Here is a 19,201-nt window from a genome sequence, read left to right as displayed (position 1 = left end):
CTCTCTCTCTCTCTCTTTCTCTCTTTCTCTCTTTCTCTCTCTCTCTCTCCCTCTCCTCTCCTCTCCATTTTGCCCCGTTTAATTATGGCCTCAGCTTGCCCTGGTTAGAGCCATTATCACAGCGATATATTTGAAGCCGTGGTTATCCGTCACTCGGCAGTGTTCCCTGGCCATGGACCCTTGAAAGCGTGGCTCGTCCTCACCCCCTTTTCTCTTCCCCTCCCTCAGAGCTCTGTCATCTGTAGTGGCTTTGGGAGCCAATATCATCTGCAACAAGATCCCTGGCCTGGCCCCCCGACAACGAGCCATCTGTCAGAGCCGCCCCGACGCCATCATCGTGATCGGAGAAGGGGCTCAGATGGGGATCAACGAGTGCCAATACCAGTTCCGCTACGGCCGATGGAACTGCTCTGCGCTTGGCGAGAAGACCGTCTTTGGGCAGGAGCTTCGAGTGGGTAAGGGATGCTCTTGAGGGAAAGGGATGGGGTCCGAAGCCAGGCTGGAGAGTGGCCTTCTGCCTCTCACTAGCCTTGCCCGCATGGCCTGCAGAGGCGGGTCTGCCATCCTACTCCGACTGTTCCTTTTGAAATAAGATCCCAAGAATCCCACTCTGTGGTTTTGCCAACCAATACTAGCAATAGAGTAACCATGCCACGGCCTGGCTTCTCCAAGGCATATCCGAGTCCTCCTGCTTCCTCAATAATGTTGTGCTGCTCAAATAATGCATTAGCCCTCTCGCTCCCCAATTCTGTAACTACAATGAATGCACAAACGGTCCTAATTAGAGGGCTGAAATGATACGCCAACAGGATCTCTTCCTTATTTAGCTGAAAAGGACCCAGACCATTCCACCCCTTTATTTCTCCAGATAATTTTTCTAACCATTTTTCTAGCGAGGGCTACTTCCAGCATCTCACTCCTTGGTTATCGGAAACTTCATTCAATTAATCACCATTAAACGTCTACGGCCCCCTTCCGTCTCCCCTCCTTTTGCTCATGTCCTCTCGAAATGGCCCAGAGACTTCTTGAGGGAGAGATCCTTCCCCCCACCTCCGCCCCTTTGCCTCTTTCCCCCATTGTGGGCAGCAGGCAGGGTTGGCCCTTCTCTGTTCCTCTCCTATCCGAGGCTTTGCTCGGAGATGGATACTCTGTGGGCTATGCTGGGTTGAGCTAGCCGGCTTGGCTGGAGTGTGGAATATGTGATCAGAGCCATCTTTGGGAGAACAGTGAATCCTAAACTTCAAAGTCTGAACTTGATTTGTCCGGCAGTGGGGAGCCATTGAAGGTTTTAGCCAGAGAAATGGCGTGTCGTGGGAGGAACCTGACTTGGGTACAAGTTGGACAATGGGTTCTCCGGATATTCTGGGATTTTGCTGTTCTCCTAGTAGCTGAAGGCGAATCATAAGCAGAGATTTTGTAGCAGGGACTGGTTCTAGGTTAGCTCTAGATGCTCAGAGATGGTTGCTGCCTTTAGGGTAATGACTCAGGCTGTGGCTATTCGACGATTAGATGGGAAGCAGAGGAGATCAGGGAGGACATTCTGGGCAGGGGGGACCACCTTGCAAAGGCCCCCAGAGACGGGAAGCGATATGCCATAAGGCTGGAAAAGTGGGGAGGAGGCCAGGGAGTGAAAGTTTTAGTTGCCAAACAAGAATTTGCGTAATTTGGGTATTTAATTCTGTAAGTAATAGGGAGCCAGAGGAGTTTCTTGGGTAAGAGCATAACATTAGTCATAATCAGACCTGGGCATGAGCCTTACCCTACAACCTCCCCGACTCTAACCCTAATGCCACTTTGGTAGCTGTGTAGAGGAGAGATCAGAGAGAAAGTCAGAACCCAATTGCTCTAGTCCGGTGAGAGATCATGAGGACTTCTGTCCTCCCTCTTGTCGTGCTCCCCCTTTCCTTTCTTTTTCTTTGACTGCTTCAGCCCACTCTGGACCCTGTCAGCACCATCTGTTTGTCTCCCTCATTTGGCCTTGATTCTTCACACATAATCCAGAGCAGTAGAGAGAGACTCCAGGATTTAGATACTTGGGTTTGAGGCTCAACTCCATGCATCACTAGCTGTGCGACCCGGGGCAAAGTTAATGCCCTTTTCCAGGTCTCAGTTTCCCTATCAGTAAAATGAGGGGATTGAATTTGCTCTCTAACATCCCTGCCAGCTCTAAGGTTCTGAGTCAGAGGAGAAGAAGCTGGAGAAGGCAGGCTTTGGAGTTTGGGATGTGGGCGGCCTGATCGATGTAAAGGCTGTGGGTGGGGTAAACTTTCCATGCCCTGTGGGTTTGGGAAAACCCTGTGCCAGGCTGCTTGGGGGCACTTCTGTGGAGAGCTGGGTAAGCCAGTAGGTGACGTCGGCTTCTCTGTTCCACTCTGCTCCTCTCCTCATGTGGGGCCCAAGGGCAGCCTCGATCCCAGGGCTGGCTGAGAGTCCCAGCTCCTGGGGCCTCTTCCCCACCCATCTTGGCCACCCACTATCTCTGGTTTCCTGTCTGGACTGTGGCTGATGGGGGATCCCCCAACTCACTAAAGACTGATTGCCACATCAGGGACCACCTGGGAAACTTTGGCCAGCCATGAGATGCGAGGCAAGGCCCAGGCCAGCTAGGAGCCTGGGGTTCGAACCCTGGGATTACATTTGTGAGCTGTGTGACCTTGAAGGGCGAGTGTCTGAAACTCCAGGTGCTCCTCTCTCAAAAGTGGGAGTTGGATCAGATGAACCCTTCCGGCCTGGTTCTGCAGTTTTGTCGAAGATCCCCAGACCAGGCAGCAGTTCATAGGCAAAGGGGTGTAATCCCAGAGATTGGGGGAAGAACCAAGGGGTTTCGTGGTAGGTGAGCCAAGAGAGACCTGGAGCAGAGGCTACTGGGAAAATATGTTCAGATGAGTCCTTGAGGTGTTATAGTAACAGCATTATTATTGCCATTTTACAGATGGGGAAACCGAGGGTTGGCATAGGGAAGGGATTAGAACCGGGACACAAAATTAGGAAGCGACAGAATTCTCAGATCTCTATTGAGGACTCCAAGTCCAGAGTGTTTCCCCCTTACCAGGTGACCATGCCCCCTACCCCAAACCTTCTCTCAGACAGACATCCCAAGTCCTGCCCCAGCAGCCAGGACAATAAGAGGCAGAGCTCAGTGGCCCCGAGGACTCCATGACCTCTCCCCACTGCCAGGCAGGTGCCATGGCCTGAATGGAGATGGGCTAACTTAAAGGGTAATTAGGTCTCACATGCCAGGATGGAGGTTGGGAGCCGGACCTCACACCTGGAGGTCACAGGGCTAGATGTCTGAGCTAGGCCCCGAGAATGACCAGGCCTGACACTGGACTATGTGACCGGGACTATCCCTACATCCCCTTTCATGAAGCCCAGACTGATGAATAATTGCTGAGGTTCAGGAACGGCAGAATGGGAATGAGAGGACCCAGGTTCTAGTCCCCATCCTGCCTCAGCCTGTTTGCAGGATAGTGGTAGGCCCTTCTGGACCTCAGTTTCCTCTTCTGTAAAATGAGAGGGTTGGCAATCAGAGGAATCAGAGATGGGACCAAGTAGCCTAAACCCTTCATCTTGAAGTTAATGAAATCTAGACAAGAGGGCAGTGCCTCACCCAAAGTAACAGAGGTACGAAATGGTCCCAGCCCAAATTCAAACTGCAATCCTGAGGCTCCCAACCAGCCCTCTTTCCAGAGGAGGCCTTGGGCTCAGTGCCCAGCCATGGCCCTGATACGTGCTTAGCTCACCTGGAGATTTGAAGTCCCACAGGCACCTTCACTGCCCCCCTAATGAGGAACTCGGGAAGCTTTGTGGCTACTAGTAGCAGCTCATCTGCTGGGGGTGCCTGGCAGAACCCAGCCCTGTTGCATCTCGCTCTGGAGCTGCCACAGGATGGGGAGGGGCTCTGTAGGCAGCCAGCTCACTTCCCACCCCACCCCCATCCAGAATAGAGAGGCCCAGCTGCTCCCCTCCCCCTTCCTGGTGTGGTACCCTGAGCTTTGCTCAGCCTATGAGGTGGCTGCTGCAAACATGACTGGGCATAGGGGCCACTAATCCTGCCACCCGATGTGGAGCAGGACGGGCTAGGCAGGGCTGGCCAAGCCATGCCCCTCCAGAGTTTGCTGCAGGTGCCACTGTTGGGATTTCTGACCAGAAGCCACTTGCGTTCCAAAGTGGCTCTCCTGCTCTTAGCTTGGGTTTTCTTGACCCAACCTTCGTTGCCATTTATAATCCCATGCAAAAAACCAGAGACAAATGAGGCGCCCAGTGAATTCTGAGAAGCTCCGAGTGTCAGAGCTGGTGGATCCCTTAGACATTGTCAGGCGCATCCCTCTCATGGAAACTGGGGCTCCGAGCTGAGAAGGATCCTGTCCAGAATCACCCAGGGGGCAGTTCAGCATCAGGCAGCAACTTGGGTCACACCACCTGCCCCTCATGCAAAGGTAGGTCTTTCTAGAGCTCACTCACATCCATTGCTCAATGAAAGCCAACAGCAGCCTTGAGAGGGAGTCGGGGTCAGAAGAAATATTATCCCCATTTGCCAGATGGGGAAATTGGGTTTCTTGCCCAGAAAAGGTGGATGACCTTGTCAGGTCTTCTTTGGATGGGCAGTTTGGGTAAGCTCAGCTGAATCGGCTCCTGAGTTCTTGGCTCTTCCTCAGAAGCACCTGGAGCTGGGGAGGGCTCTAGAAGGGAGAGCTGAATAAGAGGATGCTCCCTGCAACGTTAGGCTGAACAAGAAAGAACCCAAGCGATAGGGCCCCAGTGGTCTGCCGAAGCCAAGAAAGGAACCCTGAGGACCCATAATCCAAGCTTGTCATTTATAGACAAGGCCATGTAGCAAGCAAGTCAATGGCCACAGGCAGGCCTGCTTCGTCCAAGGTCCTGGCTCTTTCCCTGTCCCCAGTGGGCTGTCTTTGGGTTCCCGATGGGTCCTGTTCTGGGCTGCCCTGAGCAGCCTTTCCCCTAGTAGCAACTGTTTCATAAACACTGAGTCATCCCAGTCAAGTCTGGAGTTGCCTCTGAGCCCCAGGCAGCCCAGAGCACGTGCGGCTGCCCTGCCCACCCTGGCTCGGGAAGGCAGCGTTCATGCCTCAACCCCCAACTGATGCCCCGGGCAGCCTGAAAACAGACCCTAGCCACTGGGACACCTGTGTATGCTGAGTCATAGGGAGAGAGTCTCGGGAGAGGAGTAGACGGTGAGGAAGCTGGGGGAGGAAGTGGAGGCTCAGTATCCCCCCACCCCTCCACCGACTTACCTTCTGATGCCTAAAATTCCACCATTAGGGTCTTATTCCTTTGGGGGTATTTCCTCTTCTGGGAACAGGAAGCAAGTCATTCTTGCTAATTCTTGTCTCTGCCAATGATGCCCTTCTGGGCCTCAGTTTCTCCCTCTGTAAAAGGAGAGGTTTGAAGTAAGGGATATCTGGGCCACTTCCAACCCTGACTTAGGTTCAAAAGTTCCATCATCACCTTCTAAACTAACACTCTCTCTCTCTCTCTCTCTCTCTCTCTCTCTCTCTCTCTCTCTCTCACACACACACACACACACACACACACACACACACACACACACACACCAGCTCTAGCACTGTGATTTGGGTGAGTCGCTGACTTCTTACCAGCCTTGTCAGGTCCAGGGACAGGAGTTATCAGTCCTCTTTAAATGTGGATGGAGACAGTGAAGCTTTCTACGGGGAAGTGAATCACCCAGAATCCCACAGTTTGGAGGCATCCACAGCTGCTGCCAGTCTCTTGACTCCAGCCAGGTTTGGGGGGTTCTGACTAAGTTCACACCCATCCCCCTATGTTCTGGCCTGAAGGCCTCTGGGCTCCCAGGGAAGTTTCTGGCCCTAGCTTCAGTCCCTGCTGCTGTCCCTCCCCCTCTCTCCCCCATGCCGAGCTGGCCTCCTCCATTGTGGTGTTCAAGGCTTAGCTAGTAATGCTCTCTCAGCAGGTGAACCTGAAAGGTTAATAGGCTCGGCATTGCTCTCTGGCCATAAACTGGGCGGCTTTAAGCAGCCTTTAAGTCTCTGGAGCTAGAGGGGAGGGGGAGCTCTCGAGGAATACTCCTGGAAAGCCAGGCTGCTCTTCCAGGCTCTGGCTCTTTCAGGGATGCCCCCCACCCCCAGCTTCTGGCAGCCGGGATTAGGTTCCACAAAAACCCCTGCCCTAGGAGCCCCCAGACCCAGAGGACTTAGGAGAGGAAGCTCTGAGTCTACAGCACTGTCTCTCCCCAGCTGGGAGACTTCAGGATGCCATAGGACCGTATTGGTGAACCTACGGCCCGAGTGCAGGAGGGGGCTGCTCCCCACCGCCTGTCCTTGTGCCCCTGTTTCTCCCATCACCCACCCTCTCTGCCCAGCAGCCCATTGAGAGCGCTTCTTCCCTCCCCTGTCTGGGGTAAGGTGTGGGGCTCACATGGGGTATGAGGGTTACAGTTTGAGCACTCAGTCTCTGAAAGGTTTGTCATCACTGCTTAGGAACTCAAATTGGGAAGGGACCCTAGAGACTACTTTAGCTTGGAGGAGAGGGAGGAGTAGAGCTGAGGCTCCCACCCCACAGCCTGGACCCCTCATCTAGGCCACTTTCTATTCCTCATTCTCCATTTGGGTTCATCTTTCTCCTCTGGGCCTCAGTTTCCTCACCTGGAAAATGGAAATGATAATCTCTGCCTTTCCTTTCTCCTAGTTAACACACCCTTCTTTGGGTCTGTTTGACCATCTGTAAAGTAAGTACTATGATAGTTCATTCAAAGTGCTTAGAGTTCTTTGGAGAAGGGAGGTCTTTCTGGAGTACCTTATGTAGGAATGATTTGAGGCTCTGGGGTCCAAGCCAGGGGCCCTGACTGGATGACCTTGGGCAAATGCCCTCTCAGGGCCCAATTCCTAGTCTTTAAAATGAGGGTGTAGCTAATTCCAATTATGTCCTCCCCCAAATATGAGCCCAGCAACCCCTGTGGCCCAGGGTGGGAAGGCAAGCATCCCAAGGAGGAAGGGGGCCCCGGGCTGGCACTTAATATGCCAAGTGCTCGCCCAATAGTTGCCCTTTCCCCTTAGCAAGCTTCTGACTGTCAGGTGTGGAGGTCTTTACTGTGCCCATTCTACAGATAGTGATGGAATGGGAGGAATCCTACCGCTCGAGTGCCTGCACATGTGAGGGTCATGGGGCAGAACCCCCTTGTTTCCTTTGGTTTCTATCTTTGAATCCTCAAAGCTTTGCCCAGTACCTGGCACACAGTGGGTGCTCCATAAATGCCAGCTGGGTAATTGAAGGCTCATGTTTCCCACTGCCCAGATAAGTGGGGAGTGTATGCTGTTCTCATTTCATAAATGAAGACACGAAGGCTGAGCGGGGAGAAAGTCACAATGATCACAGAGCCAGTAAGTGGCCGAGTGGCAGGGATGCCAATGCATCCCCTCCACCACTGTTCTAGAGCCTGCCCACACCGAGTGCCAGCTCTGAAGAGGAGAGGCTCGAGGCAGTGAGGTTGGTGGGAAGGCTAAGGCAGTAATCCTCGGGAGAAGTGATGAGGGTGCCTCCAGCCGTGGGAAAGGGACAGAGGGGACACACACACACACACACACACACACACACACACACACACACACACACACCTTCAAGACATGGTTAAAGGAAAGACAGCCCTGGTTGGCAATTGTGAGTCCTGGAGGGGCAGCTTGGTAGCTGGTGTTCAAATCTGCCTTTGGAGACTTCCTAGCTGTGTGGCCCTGGGCGAGTCACTTGACCCCATTTGCCCTTCTGTCTTAGGGATAGGACAGAAAAAGCAAAGGCTAACAAAAAACCCCACCAGCTCTGCTTTTACTTGGTTTTTGACTGTGAACACAAAGACCCCTCCCAGCCCTGCCATCCTCTGTTCTAGGGCCCCTCCCCATTCTGCCATCCTCTGTTCTAGGGCCCCTCCCCATTCTGCCATCCCCTGTGCTAAGGCCCCTCCCCATTCTGCCATCCTGTGGATTCAGGATCCCCGGAGCTGCCCGTTGCTGGTGTGGTTCCGAAACACCCAGCTAATTAAAAACAAATGACTTGGGAGCTGACAGGAGGCCTGGCATGTTTGAACGTGGTGTGACTTTTTATGATCCCATATTTATAATCACATAATAGGAGGGCTTTTGGTGGAGACACTGACTCAAACTTCATCGGGGCAGCTGGCCCGAAAGCCTCCTCTGGGCTCCCTGTAGGAACTTGTGTGCCCCGTCTCCATGACACCACGAGGCTATAAAAAGGCTGCTTGGGATTGGAGGAGGGCTCAGGGCAAGCAGGGGCTGAGGCTGGCCCCAGGGGACGGGCCCCTCCACGTTCCCGAGGCCAGATCTCTGACCCCCCCCCAGCCCAGGGCCTCTTGTTCTTGTCTGTAAAACAAAGGGGGCCGTGAGAGGGGCTGGAGAAGCAAAGGGCTCCCCATTTCTCCTCCAGTCATCGCCAGGCTCTCCAGGGTCCAGCCCCTGTCCTTTGTGGATCTCTGCCCCTCTCCACACTGCTTTCCAGCCCAATCCAACCTGCCCTGTCGCCAGCCTAATATATTGCCAGGTCCAAAGACCAGAAAGAAGCACCGGCATACCCGAGGAGCTTCCATGAATAATAATCCGTCTCCTTTCTTTGGGGCTTCTGGCAGAGAAGGAGCATCTCATTTGACGCTGAGAACAGCTCTGGAGGGGGATCTTATTATCCTCCTCTCCCCACTTTACAGATGGGAAAACGAAGGCGGAGAGCAGTTAGATTACCCAGGGACCAAGTGTCAGAGAGAGCCTGGTGGCCAGTAGGTAGAGCCCTGGGCCGGGGGTCAAGAAGAACCTGACTGAAAATTCTGCCTCCGATACTGACCCTGGGAAAGCCGCTGCCTTAGTTTCCTCAGTCGTAAAATGGGCCTGATCCGCTGAGAAGCCATTTGTAAAGCACTTGGCACCTAGTAAGTGCTGCCTCAATATTGATAGTTATTGTTTTTATTGGACTGGAATTCTGGGCTTCCTGACTTAAAGGCCCCCTTGATGTGTGGGGCCACTTTGGTGCAGGTCAGAGGAGGTCTCGGAGGGAAGCGTTGGGTGTTTAGTTAAAGACATAACTTAGTAATTCATAGTCACCAGCACACGGAGGATCACAAAAGATCTTCCCTCGCACCGCCTGCTGGGCTAAGAGCTGTGAGGGCTGCTGGGGGGCCCATCTCGTTTCCATGAAGTCGCCTCCTTTCTCTGGGCCCGTCTCTCTCCATAGCTCTCTGTCTGTCCATCTATTGATCTGTCTGTCTGTCTCTCTGTTCAGCCATCTCTCCAGCCATCCGATGTAGTTATCTGTCTCTTTATCATCTTTCCACACATATTCCCATCTGCCTCTGTCTACCCTCCTTTCTCTCTACGCTCTTCTCTCTGGCTCCCTCTTTCTCTCCCCTCTCATCTACCTTTCTGTGGCTCCCTCTCCGCCCCTTTAGGATCCCACAAGTCCCTTCCAGCCGTGCCAGGACAAAGCCTGCCTTTTATCTGCTTCTGCCCAGCCCTGAGCACACGTGGCCCCGCACACACAGGGGACCCAGAAAGAAGTTGTTTGAAAATTGACTGGAAGACCCAGAAGGACAGGGAGGAAGGAAGGTGGGCAGAGAGAAGCCCCTGGATCCAAGGGGCAGGAGGCCCGACCCAGCCTTAGAGCTGTTCCCCTAGGAAGACCCCGGCCCAGGGCAGCTCTTCTCTGCTTCACAAGCTCAGACTCTCCAGCTAACGTGGAGCCTTTGTTCAAGTAGCCCAGCACCACGCCCCTGGGAAGCAGCGCCTGGAATGAATGTGCCCCCCTTTTCTTCGCTGCTGGAATCCTTCAAGGATCTGCTCACGTGCCCTCCTCCTGGAGATCTGCTCTGATTGAGAGTAGAAGGAGCCCAGGGAGGGAGGGAGGGGAAGGAGGAGGCAAACAAGAGCAGGAAGCAGGGAGGGAGGAAAGAAGAAAGGATGCATAGATGGATAGACTTATTGGGCCAGCCCACTAGGTGCCAGGCACTATTCTTAGCACTTTACAAATTAGCTTATTCGATTCTCAAAATAGAAATGCTATTATTATGCCCATTTTACAGTTGAGGAAACTAAGGTGATCAGAGACTCAAGGACTTGCCCTGGTGGCACAGTCACTGTGTGAGGCTGGCCCGGAACTCGGGTCTTCCTGATTCTTGACTGAGCCACCCAGCCGACAACCTGGCTCTCGAGTGATGCTGCCTCTGACATTTGACAACGTCGGTGACCCTGGACAAGTCATGCAACTCCTTGGAAGCTCAGTTTCCTGAGGTCCCTTCTAAGCCTGGCTAGGGGATGGCCAGGGCCCTAGATCCCAGCTCCTAGGCCTTCCCCCCAGCTCGGCAGTATCCAGCCGCAGAGGCCTGGCTTGGGCTCTGGAAGGGGGTGGGGAAATTCCAGGCCCTTTTAGCCTATGAGCTGCGGGGCCCTTGAGAGCAGGGCCAAGGGCTGGGTATCGAGGAGGAGCAGAAAATCTGGAGGGGACCCGGCCTTCAAGGGTAGCCGAGAGGGAGTCCAGTCCCCTGTGGCCTCAGGGACCAGCCTGGGGGTGACGGGGAGAGGCTGGGGGCCAGCAAGGACAAGGGAGGAGAGACCTTGCCCTTCTGTGGGCTTCCACAGGCCTCTTCCTTTCCCTCCCCTCCATCTCTCCTTTCTTCTTTCTCTGCTCCTATCCACTGGCCCTCTGCCCTTCTCTTATGCTCCTCGTCCTCGCCTTCCCTCTGAGGAAGCAGGAAATGAGGCCTGGGAGGTGCTCCCTTCCCACTTGCCTCCTTTTCTTTCCTCCGTCTAGAGGGATGGATAGACAGACAGGCAGGGCCTGGGTCAGGGCAGCTGGCCACAGGCTGGGCACCGTTTCCACAGGCGACTGAATTAAATTCCTGTTAAGCTTGCATCGCAGTGCCTGGGGAGATGACATTGGAATGAGGAGAACGAATGCCATCCACCCAAACCTGCCTGACAAGCAGAGGAGACCTTGGGTTCAGAGGACCATGGCAAGGGAGGTGCACACAGAGCTCGGCGGCATCCAAGCTCCTCATTCCACAGAGGAGGAACCGGAGGCCCGGAGAGGAGAGGAGCCTGGCCGGGAGTCTGGGGGGACAAGTCAGAATTCAGGGGGAAGAGACAAGCCCCCCAGGAAGCATCTAGCAAAGGAAACCCGCCGTGTCTCCTAGAAGTCAGTGAAAGTAGAGAGGGAGTTTTTTTTCTCTCATTCAAGTTCACAGAGCTTGAACTAGAATTCTCTAGAATGAGAAGTTCTCTAGAACTCTCTTATCTCCACCCTGGCCTGATGAGCTGTGTGACCTTGGGCAAGTCACCTTGGACTTGTTCTCCTCTTCTATAAAGTGGGAGGAGGGGGGCCTTGACGGCCTCCCCTCTCCCTTATATGGTGAGAGATCCTAGGGGCCTCCCAGCTCTTTTTCAGTCCTCTTTAACCCCATTCCTTGTGTCCACGGGAACCCCTCAGGACGTGGAGAGTTAGAGCGATCAGAGACCTTAGAGATGGTCTTTTCATTTCTATTGACAGAAGAGGAAACTGAGGCCTTGGGGTTAAAAGATTTATTTGCTCAAGTCAAATAGCTACTAAGGGATATATTCAGAATTTGAACCCGAGTCCTCTGGGTGGACACCGGGGGCTCCTTCCTGATTCTGGGAGGAATCAATGAGAACCTACGTGTAAAAGGGTTTTGGAAACTGGTCATATGGATGGTTTGAACCAGTGTGGGAGGAAGCAAGTGTAGGGATGAGATCCAAGAGTGAGGAATCTGCTGGATTGGGAGTCCAGGACCTGAGTTCAAATCTTGCCACTGCCACTTACAACCTGGTTGGCCTGGCCTGTTTCCTCCTCTGGAAAGTGAAGGAGTTAGTCCTGGGTGACTTCCTCCTTCTCTCTGGGATTCTCAGGGGAACAATCTTCAAGCCTTGCCTGGGGGGCGTGCGCAGAGACCCTGATTCCCGTAGTGTGCCACTGTGTAAGAGGCAGGGGAAGCCGGAGAGGTCAGGCTGAAGGGCCCCCAGAGCCTGGAACACCAGAGCTGAGAACAGGGGGTGGCGGAGCCAAGAGCCAGCCAACACCTTCATCTTACAAAAGGAAAAAGTGAGGCTCCCAGAGGGCATGTGGATCGGAGATGGAAATGAACCCAGAGCCCAGGGCTCCGTCTTAACCACCATTCTCGACTTCGTGGATTCGTTGGACTATTTCTGCCAAGCCGAGTTAGTTTCTCCTAGGAATCAGCTACCTTTCTGCTGCCTTGGTGGTCCCACAGCAATTAAATTAGATGAAGTTGAGTTCTGATGATCTTACCCTGGAGTCACTCTGGCCTAATTTAGAGGCCATCCACTGCCCACGTAGCTTCTCTCTGGGTATCTTCTCTCCTCTCGGTCTCTGCTTCCACCATGATATAATATAGATTTGGCTTCTTTTTCCAGTCCAGGGAAGGGTTAGTTTTGTGTGTTTGGGGCTCCTGTCCTCCTCCCTGGCTTCCTTCAAGTCCCTGCCCAAACGCCCCCTTCTACAGGAAGTCTAAATGGGGGCGCCAACTTGCAAGCAGATGCGAATATAGGAAACCAGCTCCAGACAGGCTCATAGGAAGTCATCAGCTGAGAGAAGGCTTCCTGGGAGCCAGCGAGGACACTAGTCAGGGCCGAGGAGGGAGAGCATTCCAGGCACGGAGGATGGCTAGAGATAACGTCCAGAACCGAGACACGGTGTCTCGTGAGGAACAGCCAGGAGGCTGGAGAGTCCACGTGGCAAGGGAAGGTATCCAGAAGGCCAGAGAGGCAGGAGGGGGTCTGGTTTCGAAGGCCAAACAGCATCTCGTGTTTCCTCCCGGAGGCCATTTCTATTAAGTAGAAAGGAACGTGGCCAGACCCATCTGCACCTTAGGAAGATCACTTTAGTGTCTGAATAAAAGAGGAGAGAGTGGAGGCAGCCATGGCCATGATCCAGGCATGGGGGCCAGCGCCAGGGAGCCATAGTATCGGAGGAGAAAAGGGGGCGTATTCAAGAAGCGTCCTGAAGGTGATCAGTGATGGCGAACCTATGGCAAGGGTGCCGAAGATGGCACCCAGGTGCCCTCCCCCACTCCCCGCCAGTTCCCTACCAGAGAGGCAAAGGGGCTCGGAAGGAGCCCCTCTCCACGGGGCCTGATAACAGTTTTTCACTTCACCTGCCCTTCCGCCCAGCAGCCCAGAGGGAGGGCTGCTTCCCTCCCCCGTCTGTGGTGAGGGTGGGGAGTTCACAGGCAGCAGAGCTGGAGGGGAGCCAGCACCCAGGCCACTCCCCTGCCCCTCTCTACATTCGCTGAGGACACTCCTCACTTCGCCTGCCCCCCTCCACGCAGCAGCCCTGTGTGGGTCAGGGGGGGCAGGGCACACCGGGCACTCAGTGGGGGAGGGACGGGCAGGGGGCTTGGTCTGGGGGGTGGGGTGGGGGCAGGACCCGGCCCTCCATCTCTAAAAGGCTCACCATCACTGCTCGAGGTCTTGGCAGCAGCTTGGACACAGAAGGGTGAGTGGAAGCTAGTGAGGAGTCCAGGAGGTCTGGGAGGTCATAAGGAAGTTTGAAAGAGGGACACTAAAGAACAATATGAGGTCAGGGAGACCTGTGTTCAAAACTCACCTCAGATGCTTTCTAATTGTGACCCTGGGCAAGTCACTTCCTCTCCTTTCAGCTCCCTCCTCCGTAAAATGGGGAAATAACAGCACTTACCTCCCAGGATTGCGGGGAGGCTCAAATGAGGATATTTGTATTGCGCAGAGCACCAGCCGGCTTTTAAAGCGCATAAAAAGTGCTTGTAAAATGTTGATCGGGGATATAAAGAAAGGGAAAGACAGCCCCAACTCTCCAGGAGTTCACAACCTAACGGGGAAGCAACTTGCCAACAGCCACGTTAAAAGCGGGCCTTAGAGAAGACAACTCACTAGGAAATAATGCCCGGAGGGAAAGGCTTCCTCTAGGGGTAGGGTGAGAGTCAGGCCTGAAGGAGGCCTGGGGAGCCCAGAGGGAGAGGCGAGGAGGGGGAGCCCAAAGGGAGAGGCGAGGAGGGGGAGCCGAGGGGCTCCAGGGAGGCTTCGTGTCCCCGCTGAGCCGGATCAGCAGCCACTGACTTCTCCAGGGTCTGAGCTGGAGGGCTCCTGGGGAAGCCCATTTGGAAAGCTAGAAGTCATGGTCATTTTCCAGCCAGGAACCTGGGCTCCAGAGGAGAGCAATGAGGGTCGAGACGGCTGGAGCGCGTCCGAGGCCTCCCTGGCTTCAGCCCCTTTTCCTCTTCCTTGCAGGGAGCCGGGAAGCTGCCTTCACCTACGCCATCACAGCTGCCGGCGTTGCCCACGCAGTCACCGCGGCCTGTAGCCAAGGCAATCTGAGTAACTGTGGCTGTGACCGGGAGAAGCAGGGCTACTACAACCAGGAGGAGGGCTGGAAGTGGGGCGGCTGCTCAGCCGATGTCCGCTATGGCATCGAGTTCTCCAGACGCTTCGTGGATGCCCGTGAGATCAAGAAGAATGCCAGGAGGCTGATGAACCTTCATAACAATGAGGCCGGAAGAAAGGTGACTGACCCTCCCGGGAGGATTGGCTGGGCAGGAGGGGACCCTGGGGAGGGGGAGGCTGGCCAGGGCCATCCCGCCTCCTAGCCCTGACAAGGAAGCACCAGCTGGGTGCCAGGCCTTGGCCAGGTCACTGCCCAATGCGGGGGATGTTGAGTCAATCCGTCCACACCCCTTTATTAAGCACCAGCCAATACAAGAAAGAGGCAGGCTTGACACCGCTTGCAGGGTCACGCTGTCGGACGATCATCCCAGGGAAGAGTTTTAGGCCTAATTCTTGAGATAATGAAAAGGACGGCTTTTACTTACTGCGGGAAAGTAGCACCACTGAATGCGAGTTAGCAATGCCCTGGGAGATGATCTCCTAGGAAGTGACTTGCCCAAGGTCCCACAACCCGTCAATAGCAGAGCTGGGTCCCTGAAAGAGAAGCATCCTGCCCTGGATCTACAAGAGGAGATGACAGAAGTCTGCCCTCACCAAATCACAGCCTATCTGGGCAGGCAAAGCTCAGAGGTGTGAAATAATTGGGGTAGGCTGTGGAGTGCTGGCCTTGGAGCCAGGAAGACCTGCTTTTAAATCTTCCCCTAGAGCAGGGGTTCCCAAACTTTTTTGGCCTCCCGCCCCCTTTCCAGAAAAAATATTACTTAGCCCCCTGGAAATTAATTTTTAAAAAATTTTAATAGCAATGAATAGGAAAGATAAATGCACCTGTGGCCATCACTGCTCTCCTAGATCACTGCAGCACCCACCAGGGGGCGGTGGCACCCACTTTGGGAATCACTGCCCTAGTCACTAGCCATGTGGCCATGGGCAAGTCCCATAATCTTCCTGAGTCTTGAGTTTCTCCTCTGTAAAATGGGGGCAGTACCTCCCTTTGGGAGGCTCAAATGAGATTGTGTATGAAAGGTGTTTTATTGTTAGTTATTATTATTACTTTGAGGATCAGACAAGATGGGGTATTGTCAGTAAATGGTCTGTGTGCAACAGCTTCCCGTCCCTTTGGAGCTCCTGGCCCATATATCATGGTTGGGTAGGAGGGGGCAAAAGGGAGGGGATGGAGAAGCATAGAGTTGGAAGGATGGCGGGGGCAGGAATGACCCCTGAGGACTGATGAGCCCATGCTCAGTCTTACTCCTTCTGCTCTGGGTTCTGTTCTTCTCAGGACTGGGAGCGTGAGTCCCCTTGTCCTTTTAGCCTTTCCAATATTCCCACCTTGGTCTTCCCTGCTTCAGGCTAAATAGTTCCAGCTCCTTTGAGGGATCTTGGATAACCTGGCTTGTATTCTCCCTACCCCCATCACTGCCATCCGCTGGATGCCACCTGATTCTTGGGACTGTCCTTAAATGTGGATGGCAGATTTAGCTCTCGGATGCCCAGTTCTCCCCCAGCGAAGGATCTCTTGTCCTCACCAGCCTAGGGCCAGTGGAAAATTCATGAGTTGGTTCTGGGATAGTGTGACTAAATCCTGGCACAGCTCACGACTTTCCAGCCAGTGTCCCTAGAAGGAAAGTGATCACCGAGGGTTCTGGACTAGCCAGTTCCCTGAGGAGGGTCCTTCTTTGTGAGAACAGGGGAAGGCTTAGGAGCCCCCTCAGCTCTCAGAGGGCAGATGCTGTCCGTGTGCCCACCTGCTATCTTAGTCATTGGTGGTAGATAGCCTGAGAGTGGAGGGACCTCGGCTTGGAAGGCTGCAGGGCTCTGCCTCAAGATATCTGGGCTCTAATCTGGACCTGCTGCTTGCTAGCCATGATCTGCACAAGCTACTGGCCCTCTCTGGTCCCCAGTTGGTTAGGCAAGATGACCTTCAAGGTCACATCCAGTTCTATCTCTTCATATACTCCTATGTTCCAAGGCCCCTCCGAGCCCTGACCTTCCCTGTTCTCAGGCCCTCCCAGCTCTGCCATTTCCTCAGTTCACTGATTTCTCTGCTGCAGAGGTCATCTCATTTCCCCTTCATGCCATAGGATTAAGTGGGCAGGAGGCTGCCCTTACGGCTCTAATTAGGGGTGAATTTGAGAGCCAGAAAGCCCACCAGCTGCAGGCTGGAAAGCAAGATTTGGGAAGCAGGAGGCCGGGCTTCAGGATCCCACTGTTCAGTTTATTTGTCGTAGAGGCTGGGAGGAGACAGGTGGTGGAAGAAAAGGGGGCTTTAGGATCAGAGGAAATGGGGGCCGAGGGATGGAACATGACTTGCCCTCGGTCTTACAGGCCGAAGGTGGCAAAGGTGGGATCTGGACTCCAGCAACTGTCTCTACGTGTGGCATCCTGTCCACCCTGATGGCCATGTGTGAGGCAGCCCCCAACTTAAGGACATTTGTGCAGGCTCAGGGGTTCTTTGGGGGAGATATTGCAGAGAGGTTAGGGTGACTGGGTTTCCCTCCAGGGGCTGCTGAGTTCTCCTGGGAGATCGAAAGCACTGTCCCTCTTCCCCCGGGTTGAGTCAAGCAAAATAAAGATTTGCTCTGGTCTACAGGTTTCCCAGATACATTTCCTGAAACAAGGGGGATGGGAGGAGGTGGGATGGAGTCATAGATCTGCAGAGCTCCGCTGGGAAAGGGACTCGGGCTGCATAGTCCCCTGGATGGCCAAGACCGCCTGAGTCCAAATAGCCAACTCCTCCGGGAAGGGAAGCTGAAAGAGGCCGTGTCATGGGGGATCCAGTCTCAGAATCAGAATCCCAGAGTTGGGGATGGCCTTAGAGAATGATCTCCTCCTTTGATAGGCTGAAAAACTGAAGCCTAAGAGAAAAAAAGGGACTGTCCTAAGGCCAGAGAGGTCTCAGCACTAGGAAAAGACAGTGACTCTTCTGGCCCAGGTCCAGGGCTCTTTTCATTATGGTGCCCAGCACCAATTTCCCCTTCCATCAGTCCCTTCTTCCTTACTCTACCAGAACTGACCTTTGACTAAAAGAATGCTCTTGCAACCTGCAAGATGCTGCTAAGCTGTTCTTGGCAAAGAACAAGGGGGTGGAAGTCAGAAAAGGCATTGTCCCATTTCCTAACATCTTAGTGAATTGTCCCTTACCTTCCCCCCAGCCTCAGTTTCCCCATGTGTGAGATGAGGAGGTACAATAAGGTCTTCTTTGAAGGTCCATTCCAGCTTGAAATCTCTGACTCAATCCTTCTAGGATCTGACTTTGTCCTAAATCTGGGGGTTAAAAAGTGCCCCCCACCCCTGATTACAGTATGCCAGGAGGAATGAAGAGGGTCTAGCCCACTTTCTTGTCAGAAACTTGGCACCAGAGGTAGAGAAAAATGGAGAAGCAAAGGGATGCTTCTCAGGCCAGGATGGCCTCCATACTGAAGGAGCTCTGGTCCAACTTGTCCCTGGGAAGGAGACCCCTCAACAATAGCAGCCAGCCTCCAGTGCTGGATGGGGACCACTGCTAGAGGTAGGACTGAAAATAACTCTGGCCCAGGGGTGGGGCAGAGGGTACCCCAGGGCCCTCTTTCCGGCCTCAGTACAGTTCTCCTCCCCAAACTTTCTTCTCTAGTCCCCTCCCTTCCCCCATCCACTGTCCTGTCCTGGGTTTATTGGGGTTTTTTGACCCCAGGTAAGCATCAATCTTTTTTTCCCAATTAATTAATTTTAGAAGGTTTTTCCATGGTTACATGATTTATGTTCTTTCCCTCCCCCGTCCCGGAGCCAACGAGCAATTCCACTGGGTTTTACAGGTAAGCATCGATCTTGACTCATTTTCCCAGAGGTTGTTTCATTTATTGTGCCGGTGGCCCCAGGACCTAGCACAATGCCCAGCACTCCCAGTAACTGGTTCACTGATGATCTTACTGGTTTGGCCCACTGAGCTAGCCTCAGTCTCCCTAGAAAGGCTCTTCCCTAGGTCATGGTGATCACTGGCTGCCAGGGAGCTGCCTTCTCTCATGCCTGGTGGCTGAGTCCTTTGAGGCCAGGGAACTGCAATCAGACCTCTCCTCAGCTCCCCCATGACCTGTACTCCCAGAGACATGCCCCTCACCCTCCCACCTCCCTGCCTTTGCTCACACAGTTCCCAGGCGTGTACTAACTATTCTTTTCTCTCCTGGCCTGTTGAATTTCTTTCAAGTCCCACCGAAAGGCTACCTCCTCAAAAATGCCTTCCCTGGTTGTACCCCACCATAGCTGGGGTGCACAGCACCTGGCCCCCTGGGTCTTGCCTGGCCAGTCAAGGTGTTGAGGCTCTGGCTTTCTCTTGGTCAGGGTGGCAGGGCCAGGTCTACTCCAAACCCTAGACTTGAAGAAAGTGTGGGACGCTCATCGATGCCTTTTCAGCAAACCACTGCTCTGAGGCAGGCCCATTCCTGAGCCAGAGGGCAGGTCTGCAGGGATAGCTCCTTCCCTGGCCTGGGCAGGGAGGGCTCCTGGCTGCCTTGACATCCCAGCTTTATTGCGGGGGGCTTCTTCTGAGCCTCAGCTCCTTGGACAAACATGAACACAGCACCTGCTTTGTGCTAAGCACTTTAAAAGCATTATCTCATTTGGTCCTCACAACAACCCTGGGAAGTTGGTGTTGTTATTGTCCTCATTTTACAGTTGGGAAAACTGAGACAGATAGGGGTGAAGTGACTTGCCTAGGGTCACACACCTAGTAAGTATCTAAGGTCAAATTTGAACTCGGGTCTTTCTGACGAAGCCCAGCATCCTGG

The 19,201-nt window shown here is 53.9% G+C and overlaps 1 protein-coding gene across 1 annotated transcript in view; it reads left to right on the top strand.

Moving 5' to 3' along the window:
- Positions 1 to 19,201, top strand: part of WNT7B (Wnt family member 7B) — an 80,012-nt gene that overhangs the window by 49,325 nt on the left and 11,486 nt on the right. The window contains exons 2-3 of the mRNA XM_044678412.1: positions 229 to 455; positions 14,289 to 14,560. Coding sequence (XP_044534347.1) covers positions 229 to 455; positions 14,289 to 14,560 — 499 coding nt within the window. The remainder of the gene's footprint in view (positions 1 to 228; positions 456 to 14,288; positions 14,561 to 19,201) is intronic.

Source organism: Gracilinanus agilis, chromosome 5 (genome assembly GCF_016433145.1).
Source record: "Gracilinanus agilis isolate LMUSP501 chromosome 5, AgileGrace, whole genome shotgun sequence".
In the NCBI taxonomy this organism is placed as follows: Eukaryota; Metazoa; Chordata; class Mammalia; order Didelphimorphia; family Didelphidae; genus Gracilinanus; species Gracilinanus agilis.
Note: the sequence above shows the minus strand (reverse complement) of the source record. Positions and strands in the feature narration are given on the sequence as shown.